The sequence below is a fragment of the Microtus pennsylvanicus genome, chromosome 7 (genome assembly GCF_037038515.1).
Source record: "Microtus pennsylvanicus isolate mMicPen1 chromosome 7, mMicPen1.hap1, whole genome shotgun sequence".
In the NCBI taxonomy this organism is placed as follows: Eukaryota; Metazoa; Chordata; class Mammalia; order Rodentia; family Cricetidae; genus Microtus; species Microtus pennsylvanicus.
The window spans coordinates 32,439,868-32,451,797 of record NC_134585.1 but is presented as its reverse complement, the minus strand read 5'-3'; the positions used below and the strand labels follow the sequence as shown (position 1 = coordinate 32,451,797).

General features: G+C 42.6%; 1 protein-coding gene across 1 annotated transcript; it reads left to right on the top strand.

Moving 5' to 3' along the window:
* The first annotated feature begins 53 nt into the window (after positions 1 to 53).
* Mrpl30 (mitochondrial ribosomal protein L30) lies at positions 54 to 9,134 on the top strand. The gene is made up of 5 exons (XM_075980400.1): positions 54 to 240; positions 3,407 to 3,484; positions 6,342 to 6,422; positions 8,508 to 8,654; positions 8,861 to 9,134. The coding sequence occupies exons 2-5, from the start codon at positions 3,434 to 3,436 to the stop codon at positions 9,062 to 9,064; spliced, it is 483 nt and encodes a 160-aa protein (XP_075836515.1). The 5' UTR covers positions 54 to 240; positions 3,407 to 3,433; the 3' UTR covers positions 9,065 to 9,134.
* Positions 9,135 to 11,930: the final 2,796 nt, after the last annotated feature.

Sequence of the window (11,930 nt, the reverse complement as noted above, 5' to 3'; positions counted from 1 at the left end):
CCAGAACGAAAAATACCATTGCTGGAACCAAAGAGCTAGACGCCCCGTGATAGCAACGGCGCGTTGTGAGTGTTGCACTGTGTCCGCTTACCTCCGTTCCGCTTCTTCCGGCTGCACAGAGAGGTCGCGGGTGAGTCGGGTTGCGGGAGTTATAGGCGTTGTGTGTTTTCACATAGGCTTTCTCTGCAGGTGTTGACTTCCTTTTCCGATCCCACCTGGAGGTCCCGGCGATGTTACTAGGTCTGTATCCAGGACGGGTTTCTTGGGCCGTCGGATTGTCACTTTATTCGCGGGTTGCTGGGTCGCCTGTCTGTTCGGGAATGTCGGTAGCTTTTCCAGTGTTCGTCTGGTTTAAACTAACTCTAGGATGCTCATTGAGCATCAGTGGGAAAAAATTCTAAAGGAAAAACTTAATTTTCAGTTACTGCGACTCCGAATGCAGCTTTTTTGCTTGTTTGTTTTGTTTACAGTTGCTGTTTACTAAAGACAATGATTTTGCAAGCTGCTTTGATTGTCAACTCTCTAGCTCCTTCTCTTTTGGCCAAGAGGCAGTTAGGACGGCTGCCTACTACTTTTAGGCGCTGAAAATTCAACGAAGAGAGATAATTGTTAATTTCAGAGCCCTCGGTTGATTGGATGGGGAATTCTATGCTCTACATTTTCAGGAATGTTCACACCCCATTATAGATGTATACCTTGTTTCTTTAGAAAGAAAAAAAAACCCTAACAACTTAAGAGCTGGTGTAGTTTGGGGTTAAAGAACCGTTTCGCTTCAAAGTCATTGTAAAAAGCAACACAAGCAAACAGGAAAAACAACAAAACAAAAACTAAGAACAAAACTGAGACGCTGGGGGTGAGGGAGAAGAAAAATGGCTTGGACAACCTTCAGATTTTTCTGTTTATACACATACATCCATATGTATAGAAATAGTTTATAGACCTCATGTGCTCCATGGTTTTTCCAGTTTGTTTTTATGTGTATGGGTGTTTTACTTGTTATGTCTGTGCACCACGTGCATACAGTGTCCAAGGAGACCAGAAGATTGTCAGAGGCCCTGAAACTAGAGTTACAAACACCAGTGAGCTGCCATGTGGGTGCTGGGAATCAAATCTGGGTCTTCTGGAAGAGCAGCCAGTGATCTTAACTGCTGCGCCATCATCTCTCCAGTCGTACTTTTCTGCAGCAGTACGGAGGAAAGCTGATGTACGGCAGATGGCAGTATAGTTGCTCCAAGGTTCCAAAGGTACATGCCTAATAAGAGTAACCTACTTTATTATTAAGACATAAAACATTGAAGCTGGAGAGTACTTGTTTTCTATGTGCGAGGCTCTAGGTTTGGTCCTCAGCACCCACCCCACTCCCACCCCAGAAACAACAACAACAAAAGCAGTTAGTTTTGATGGTGACGCTGCTTATATCTGTAAGTTAAACTTCAGCAGAAAATCTTGAGTGCAGATGCTGCTTTGAGAGGCGCAAGTATTCCTTAAGGCAAGGGATTGAGAGTGCTGGCCGCAGTGTGGCTGAAGATGCTAACCGGTTTAGTAGGGGTAGACCTTACTCCATAGAAGTCATTTGCTGTAATTCGTTGAAGTGATGAAGTTTTCTCTGCTTCCCTGGAGGGAAAGGAATCCATAAGAAACAGAATTCTTCTACAGGAAGCGTTATTTCTCTTTCCAGTTAATTTACCCATGTATATTTGTGTGAACGTTCCCACATTTGTTTTTTTGCTCCAATTATAAGCTGATGCTTGTCGCTCCAGTTGGGCCACTGGGAGTTCTTTAATACATCCCCATGGATTTGCCTTTCTGAGTACCTCCTTTCTGATGCTGCGGGGTGCAGCAGACCATCAGCTGCTTCTTGAAGCCCAGCTGAAAAGTTAAGCAGCACTGGATGAGTTGGATTTGCAGATAATGCTTAACTCGGAAGAAGTGTGAGAAAATAGCTTGGGATTTGATTAGTTCAGCTGCTGAGCAGTTTTTCCAGGGTCCAGCTCTTCTCAAGTGACATCTTAGACTTCCAGCTGTTACTTCGTTCACATCACAGAAGGTTATAGACCTCATGAGCTAGAATCTGGTTGGGAAGTAGTACAGCACTTACCCTGTTTGGGGTACAGAGCTACTATTTCTAATGTTATATAAAATAGATAATTTGTAAGCTAGGTACTGTTTTCTTTAGAGGGGAAAACTATACACCAAGTATCTGTTCAAGGCATACATATAATTCATGAATCTCATCTTTCTGCTTTCGATTTGCATTAGGCTACACCTCTTTTATGCCTATCTGAATAAATACAACTTTTTGAGGTTACAGAAACAATGCAGGGGGCTGGAGAGATAGTTCAGAGGTTAAGAGCATTGACTGCTCTTCCAGAGGTCCTGAGTTCAATTCCTAGCAACCATCTGTAATGAGATCTGGTGCTCTCTTCCGGTATGCAGGAAGAACACTGTATACATAATAAATAAATTTCTTAACATCAAAAACAAGCAATGCAGAAAAATAATTTTTAAAAATACTAAATAGGCAAAAAGTGACCTGTTTTTGTGTATATGCATTGTGTGCACATGTGTGTGAAGGTTAGAAATGTATACCTTAGACATTTGCCACCTTATTTTTGAGATGGGGTCTCACAACCTGGAGCTTTCCAGTTTCAGTAGGCTGGCTGGCCAGCACGTTCCAGCTCCTCCAGCACTGGGGAGATAGATACAGGCCACCATATCTAGCTTTTCCATAGCTGCTGGTTATTTGAATTCAAGTCCTCAGACTTGCACAAAAAGTACCTTAGCAACTGGGCCGTCTTTTCAACCCCAAATTCCCATTTTTTTTTTTGTAACAGAAAAGTGTAAGTGATCTAGTGAAAATATATTGAACTGCTAGCTAGAACTGGGTTGAGTACATTGCTTTTTTTTTTTTCCTGTTTTGTTTGTTTGAGACTAGATCTTGCTGTGTAATCCAGGATGACCTAAAGCTCAGGATCTTACTGCCCCTGGCTCCCCAGGTGTCGGGTTATAGGCATGTGTCCCAGTGTCCGTCTGTCCATGCTCTCTGAATGGCTAGCTACCCTCGGGTAAATGCTAGCTTTCTGGAAGTGGTTTTTCTCGTATGTATAGTAAGAGGGTACTTGATTCTGACTTTAAGGGGTGGAATTTCTTCAGTCCTGTCTAGTTTCGTACATTCTGTGATTTCTCCAACCAAGAAAAAGGACCAAATATTCTTTATGTGTGCTGTGAAGAGTTTCAGGTGATAGAAACTCCCATTTCCCAGTTCCAGTGGGCATAGACTCTAAACTCACTAGATGGAAATAGGATTGCTTAGTGTATGATTACCTGTGGTTTTACCGCTACAGAAGGGTTGTAAATCTGTCCATTTGTAATATGTTTGACCGGTAGTCTGTTTCCTGCTTTTCAGCCTCTGCAGGGAAGAATTACTACACTTATGGCTGGTGTTTTGTGTTCAGTATTTCAGAGGCCTCCAGGCAGACTGCTGGTAAGTCTTCTCTGTGTTTCTCATTTAACTCAGGCAGACCTCAAACTCACTGTATAGCTGAGGATAACCTTGAACTTCTGACTCCAGCATTGCAGTGCTGGAGATTGAACTCAAGAGCTTTGTGCGTGGTAGGCGAGCACTCTGCCTATTGAGCTACATCCTTAGCCTAAGAGTTTGTTTGTTTTTTTCTCTCTTTTTGATTATAAAACACACAAGTGGCTTGGTGCTGCTGGCGCACGCCTTTACTCCCAGCACTTGGGAGGCAGAGGCAGGCGGATCTCTGTAAATTCAAGACCAGCCTGGTCTTAAAACAGCTAGTTCCAGAACAGCTAGGGTTGTTACAGAGAGAAAACCTGTCTCAAAAATCAAAATAACAAAAACAGAAAACCACACAAGCAAGTTGTTCTTTTTAAAAGCTCTTTTTGATATAAATTAATTGGATTTAGTTTGTTCTATTTATCTAATGGTGACAAAGATGAAGCTCAGGGCCTTGTGAACACTGGGCAAATGCTATGGCTGAGACCAGGCTCACTCTGGCTGAGCTGTGCTCTGGCCCTTATTTATTTCTGTTTTATGTGCTATTCTCTATTTCCCTAAATATTTTCAGCCACAAAACATCTTTTTGTATAGGTCAAAGCAGATAAAAAGTCTACTGCTGATTCCCCTTAATCTCTTTTAATCTTCAAGTTTTAAGAGAAACCCTTCAATTATGAAAAGTATACATTTTCAATCACAGAAAGTCAGATATACTTAGAAAAAGCAGAAGATAATCTCCCAAATGTTAGGAATGCATTAGCATTTCATTAGTATTTCCTTCCAGTATTTAGAGAGTGGGGTGGAATGGCTAGTGTCCACATGGAGACCAGACTGGGCACAGACTGCTCCTGACAATAGGGAAGGAAGTGTTGGCTACTTCAGGTTAGCTTATGAATTCAGAGGATTTCCTTTCTGATACTTTCGAAACTGATTCCCTAAGAGGATGTGTGTTTTGAATCTTGAAGTTGTAAGCTACAGAAGTAGAATTAGAAGCCTGGTATTTCTGGTATACAAAGGCCAGGTGTCCCCTTTCTTACCCCGTCTGGACTTACTCCCTGGTTGTTGGTGTCAGCTCTGAGGTTCAGGGGAGGCTAGAGGAGAGTGACTGTGTGAAAGGCTGCCGTGGATCTTGTTTCCAACTGCAAGAGTAAACTAGGATTGAGTAGTGCAGATGAGGCAGGGGTGGGCCTGGTGGAGGTGTTAGGGCAGGAAGAACTCACTGTGGATTTGAATGTTGTTTTGAGACAATGTCTTAACCTATAGGCCGGCCCCTACCTCAGCCTGCCACTATCCCTACCTCATCATTTATTTTTTTTAAATTTTAAAACAATCTTTTGTTTTGTTTTACATACCAATCCCCATTCCCTCTCCCTCACCTCCTCCCGCTCCCCCCCTTCCCCAACCCCACCCTCCATCCACTCCTCAGAGAGGGTGAGGCCTCCCATGGGGAGTCAGTGAAGTCTGTCACATCACTCGAGGCAGGACCAGGGCCTCCTTCATGTATCCCTCCATAGGGAATGGACTCCAAAAAGCCAGTTCATGCACTAGGGATAAATCCCGGTTCCACAGCCAGCAGCCCCACAAGCTGCCCAAGCCACACAACTGTCACCTACATTCAGAGGGCCCAGCTTGGTCCTATGCAGGTTCCCTAGCTGTCAGACCAGCATCAGTGAACTTGGATTTCTTTTTCATGATTTTGTTGAAGGTAAATTATTACTTAGCGCCCAGCCTGAGAGTGGGTAAACTGGGGTTGCAAATTTAGCTCAGTGGTAGAGCACTTCCCAGCAAGCACAAGGCTCAGTCCTCAGCTCCAGAAAAAACAAAAATAAAAAGACCTCCTTCTCCACAAAAATAAGGTAACTAGCACACACACTTTAACTGGTTGTGGTGGTGCACACCTTTAATTATAGCATTTGGGAGGCAGAAACAGGAGGATCTCAGTGTTCAGGGGCAGCCTGGTCTACAGAGGAGTGAGTTCTAGGACAGTTAAGGCTACACAGAGAAATCCTGTCTCCAAACAAATGAACAACAAAGAGTTGGTGAATCATGACCTCCAGAGCAAATCTGAGGATCATCACTTATCTTAGAAAAATTATTTTGAAGCAGCTGCTCCCATTTGTAGGAGGAGGCCGCTAGTTAGTTCCTGGCCACTTAGCCCCAAAATAATCACACAGAAACTATATTAATTAAATTACTGCTTGGCCCATTAGCTCTAGCTTCTTATTGGTTAACTTACATATTAATTTAATCCATCTCCATTAATCTTTGTATCACCACATGACTGGCTTACTGGCAAAGTTTCAGCACATCTGTCTCTGGCGGAGGCTCCATGGCTTCTCCTTGACTCCGCCTCCCTTTTCCCAGCATTCTGTTTAGTTTTCCTCGCCTAACTTTGTTCCCCTATAGCTCTGCTATAGGCCTAAAGCAGTTCCTTTATTAATCAATGATATTCACAGCATACAGAGGGGAATCCCACATCACCCATTTGTTTGCATAGCACCTGTTACTGCATTCAGTATTGAATACCAGTTACTGTATTGGTGGAGGCAGGTCTTGGCAGTAGAGACTGGGTAGGTAGCTCCAGAGATGGAAGTATTTGCCTCCACTCTTTGAGAGAAGGAAGTTACCAACTCGTGAACTGGAAGTTGATATATGTGTGCTTTTTGCTTTATCATCCCTTAGTGCTTAAATGACATGTATCCATGCATTTAACCATTAGCTAGTATAGATTACAATACATTAGACATTTGTTACCTAACACTGATAGGTATGGATTTTCACACTACACGGAGTTGTGAATAACAAGTATTTTCTGCTGCAGACTGTGAAGAAAGGTGTGGGATCTCTCATTGGTACAGATTGGATTCGGCACAAGTTTACCAGATCAAGGATTCCAGATAAAGTAAGACCTGTGTCTTTTAAAGAATATTTTCAAGAGTACCTATTTTATAAAATTTCACATTTAAAAAATTATTACATTGTGTGTGTGTGCGCGTGTGTTGTGTCTACGTTTCCTTCTGCACACGTGTGTGCGCACGCTCTGACTGTGTACTGTGTGGCGGTATAGAGAGGGTTCTGTGGAGTCAGTTCTCTCCTGCCATCATCTGGCTACTGGGGAGTGGAGCTCAGGCATGGCCCCCAGCGCATTCACCCTGGGCACAGCTCGCAGCCCGCTGGGGCTCGTTTGCTTTTGAGTTACTTGTGCATAGAGATGTAGTAGTGTTTGGAGCACTGCAGGATGGTGACTGTTCTGCCCTGATCCCGCTGGTTTTCATAGGAACCGGCTCTTAATATTTCCCAGTCTATGTGTTCCTGATCATGGTTTTCCCTTTGTATATTGTGGTTTTTATCACCACTGTCCTGAGAAAGCAGTGAGTCCCATTGAGACTATCATGTGTGACTTCCTATGTGAACTACTGCCGATTGACTCCGATCTTTCTTTTTTTAAGTTTAGATAACACCGACTAAGCCCTCATTAATTTTTATTTTGTCTTGTTTTCATTTTGTTTGGGTTTTACTTGCTTTCTTGCTCTTTGATTAACTAAACTTTGTTTTGTAAGGTAGTTTAATTATATAGAAGAAAATGATCAGAAAATCACAAGGCTTCCTCTATGCTTCCTCTTTCCAACATATATTTCCCCCAATACTTAACATCTTATGTTGATATAGAGCAATTATTAAAATAGATGAAATATGAAGGCCATCATTTATACTAGGGGTCACTCTTTATGCTGTGTATCCTGTGGATTTTGATAAGTATATAGTATCATGTATTCAGTATTCAAGTGTCACATAGAAACCATGCATTTTGCCACCTGTTAACTTCCACCCATGACTTCTAAACCCTAGCAACTCGTGATCTTTTTTACCCATTTTGTGGTTTTTACCTTGCCCTGAATCTCACATTCTTAGGATCGTATAGCCTGTGCATAAGGTTTTGCCGGACCTTCTCATGGCTTAGTCATTTATTTCATCTTATGGCTGGATAGCAGTCCATGCCAAGGGTTTATAGTCTGCTTGTGTTCTCTCCTACGGAAGGACATCCTGCTTGCTTCCAGTAGGGCAATAATGCAGCCGTGTGAGCACTTGTGTGCAGCTCTTGGGCTGGTTCTTAGTTTTTGGTGTTCAAATATGTTTTGTCTGCATATTTGAAGGCACAGTGGCATAATAAAGACCAGTTAGCCATAGCTTTATATTTTCCCCTATACTGGATATTTCTTTTTAGGTTTTAAATTGTGTTTTATGTGTATAAGTTCTCTGGCTGCCTGTATGTGTGTGCACCATGTGAGTGCCTGGTGCCTGGGAAGGTCAGAAGACCTCAGCAGACTCTGGAACTAGAGTTAGTATGGCTGTGAGTGTCATATGGATGCTGGGAACTGAACCCGGTCCTCTGCAAAGGCAACAGTGCTCCTGACTGCTGAGCCACCTCTCCAGCACCACCCCTTATTTTTTTTTTATATGATAAAGTATAAAGGACAGAATTTACCACTTGCCCTCAGTTTCTGGTTGAGTTTTTTAGCTCTTGGGAGATTTGTTCACACTGGCTGCCCTGATTGGGCACTGGAGCCTGCACTGTTCTTCAGGTTCTTGCTGTCTAAATCCTTTCACATTATCTAGGGCTCTTGCTTCGTTCAGAGTTAAAAACCAAACCAAAACCTTTACCTGTGTGGTATTTTTCTTTTCTCCGTCCCTCCTCTCCAGAAAGGGTTTCTCTGTGTAGCCTTGGCTTTACTGGAGCTCACTCTGTAGACTAGAGATCCACCTACCTCTGCCTCCCAAGTGCTGGGGTTAAAGGTGTGGGCCACCACCGCCCAGCTGCTATTTTTCTTGAAGTATGTGATTCTTAAACTTCATCTGAACTCTTCAGTTTGAGGTTGAATATTACATAAAGATTAGGGATGAGGTCCTTATTCAGTTTTGTTCGTTTGTGTTCATTTCTGAGAGAAGGAATAGGAAATGTATAAAAATTGTACTTCTCCCTTCCTAGGTGTTTCAGCCTAAACCTGAAGATCATGAAAAATATGGTGGGGACCCCCAGCACCCTCATAAACTACACATTGTTACAAGAATAAAAAGTACAAAAAGGTGTCCGTACTGGGAAAAGGATACAATCAAGATGCTTGGACTGCAGAAGGTATGAGCAGTCCTTACCGTCATGGCAGTCTCGGTGTGCTCAGTCTCATGGTGCTAAACCCACACTGCGTGTAGTTGTTATTTCTTATGTTTAATGTGCTACTTAGTGCCACCTACTCATAAGTTACCTTAGGAAGGATATGCCTTCAGTTTAATGTTTCCACTGCCTGTTAAATTGATCTGTGCTATTGTTCCTCTTGTTCATAGGCACACACCCCTCAAATTCACAAGAACATCCCTTCAGTGAACGCAAAGTTGAAAGTAGTTAAACACTTGATACGTATCCAGCCCCTGAAGCTGCCACAAGGACTTCCCACAGAAGAGACCATGTCTAGCACGTGCCTCAAGAGCACTGGGGAATTGGTGGTACAGTGGCATCTGAAGCCTGTGGAGCAGGAAGCAAAGTCTTGATGTCACACGGCTGCAGATTACAAACTGCAGTTAGGAGGAAATGTTTCTCATTAAAGTGCATTTCAGTCTAGCTGTTTCCATGATGGAAGCTGTCGTGATTCTTCCTCAACATACAGACTTTAGGAGTTCTGATGTTACTTGGTTAAATTCTCTCGGTTTGTCCCCTAAAAATTTTACTCCATGGTGGGCAAGAATGGCATTGTTTGAACATCTAACTTTAGGCCCCTAACGCTTTAACTATCGTTATCTTTTTGTAGAAACTGCTTTCTTCCTTGATTGCTTTCTCGTTGAATCTACAGATGTTGGAGTCAGTCCTGTGTCGCTGTAACAAAGTCCCCAAGCTGGGTAGCCTGTCAAGCAAGGGGGTTTACTTTGGTCCTAAGCCCTGAAATATTCGAGCCAGGGCAGCATATCTCATGAGGACCTTCTGCAGGGTTCTAGTATGGTAGGTGACATCGCACAGTTGTTGTTTTTTTTAATTCTATTATTCATTTTCATATAAATTAACATTCTAAAACATTGAAATAGAAACGCTAAAATACAGTATTACACATAGCGATATTTGTTAAATGCCCTGTTACTTCATTGAAGAGTGGTAATATACACATGGGAAGGACTGAGAGATAGGAGAATTGCAAAAGAACAACAGAAGGAAATAAAACACTACTGCTCCTCTGCATAAATACAAAGTAAAAGGAAAGAGGTCGTACTTTACATAAATACAAGTATAGCTGTTATTTAGAACATTATTTATCTCTTTAAGTTGCTGTTCACAATTGGTTTGCAGTAGCAATGAATTTTCCTCCTTTCTACATCCATAACTTTCAACCAATGTTATTAGCAGCAATTGAAAAGAACAACTATCACTGTAATTCAAAATTCTCTTAATGTGTTATGAGTGTACTTCAAAATATGCTCGGAAAGAATGGGAAACTCACCTGTTTTCCCTGACAGCAGAGTGAGTAGAACCCTTCCCTAGAACCCTTTGGATGCAGGATGAATGCACCTTACCTCCCAGCTGTAAATCACCGGCTGTAACACACGGTCACAGCAATCATGCCAAAATACTCAGGCAGGCATTGCACTTCACAAGGTCCAGATAGATCTGATTCATCTATTTTTTTATGATAGTTATCAAAAAATAAGTTTTACAATTTCATGAGTTTCACTTATTCAAATTTCTTTTTTTTTCCTTTTTTTTTTTTTTTTTTTGAGACAGGGTTTCTCTGTAGCTTTGGAGCCTGTCCTAGAACTAGCTCTGTAGACCAGGCTGGTCTCGAACTCACAGAGATCCGCCTGCCTCTGCCTCCCGAGTGCTGGGATTAAAGGCGTGTGCCACCATCGCCCTGCCCTTCAAATTTCTTGTGTGTGTGTGTGTGTATGTCGTATCATAATGTAAGATACAAAGGAATGTCTTTTGATTTCATTTACCTTTACTCCAGACCAGTTTTTCAGGGGGTCTCAAGGGACATATTATAGCGAGCACTTCAGAGTGGGGACAGCATGACACACAGACACTACTTACTTCTCAATAGAAACTGTGTGAGAAGTGAAGTAGAGACAAAGACTTCAGCAGGAATAACATTCACCCACAAGTCCAGTCACAGCAGTGTAGAGTTCTGGTTGTTAGTAGAAGGGAAGATGCTGTGACAAGGGAGAGAATCTCACCAAAGGAAACCATAGGTTAAGGTTTAGTGCGTTCAGAGTTAGTGCTGCTTAGATGCAACACACAGTTTTTATGTCAGTGGTAGAAGAGATCACAAGCAAGTTCAGAAGCAAGAGGCAGACAGGGTGCACACACCCTTAATCCTGGCACTTAGAAGGGAGCCAAATGGACCTCTTAGGAGTTCGAGGCAGCCTGGTCTATACACTGAGTTCTATGCCAACCGAGACTATGTAGTGGGACCCTGTCTCAAACAAAAGACTGAATGAGCAAAAGAGGAAGCAAGAGTGAAGGGAGGAGGCACACTCACGTTGTGACAGCCTGCTCTCTATGCTGGACGTTAATCCCTTCTGCCTGTGACGGTTCCAAGATCCAGTCACCTTCCACTAAGTCAACCCCATAAACATCCTACTACACGGCACACAGACAACACCGTAACAGGTTCTTCAAGTGAATTCCAAAGCTGGCTAAAAGAACAAAGATGCTGGCAGAGGCAGGAAACGGGGCGTGGCTAGAGCAGCACTCTGTGCCTCTGTGCCTGGGACATGAACATAGATGGGTTCATCTCATCTCAAAAGTACAGAAGTTGATATGGGATGTCCTCTATATGCGTTGCTTTTATTTGTTCTGGAATTGCAGGTCTAATTTAGCTGGAACTGCATTATTGCACTCTGCCAAGATAAACCTTCACTTCTGTGTAAATTTTTCCTGTTGGAGCAAGGGTATGTATGAAGTAAAGGTGGTTTAGCAGTTATTCAGCAGGCCGTTCTCTTTTGTGTATTAAAATGGGTGGTGTTTGTACTTGTAAAAATCCTCTGTCAGTAATTCAGATTGCTTTTTAAAGAAAGAGAAGAGAGGGAAAAAAAATAGCTCAGTAAAGTCTTATCCTGGGACCTGGGTATGCTCCAGAAAAATCCTGGTTAAAAAATAAATAAACAAAAACAAAACTAATCATGCCAGGGCTTGCTCGTTAATCCCAGTGCTGAGAAGGGACAATCCATAGTTTAGCCTGCTAACCAAGTCCCAGGCCAGTGAGAGACCTGGGTGCTTGAGAAATGACAAATAAGGTTGTCCTCTGGCCTTCATAAGCATATGCACCAGTAGACACATATACATAAAGAATAGGAAGAGATGACTCGGCTTAAGAACACTGGCTGCTCTTCCAAAGGACCCAGGTTCAATTCCCAGCACCCACATGGCTAT

What these genes read in the sequence shown, in the direction of transcription:
- Mrpl30 (XM_075980400.1), top strand. Translation starts at nt 3,434, where the DNA reads ATGGCTGGTGTTTTGTGTTCAGTATTTCAGAGGCCTCCAGGCAGACTG. An exon ending in GGCCTCCAGGCAGACTGCTG is followed by an intron (nt 3,485 to 6,341) that starts GTAAGTCTTCTC and finishes TTTCTGCTGCAG; the next exon opens with ACTGTGAAGAAAGGTGTGGG. An exon ending in GATCAAGGATTCCAGATAAA is followed by an intron (nt 6,423 to 8,507) that starts GTAAGACCTGTG and finishes CTCCCTTCCTAG; the next exon opens with GTGTTTCAGCCTAAACCTGA.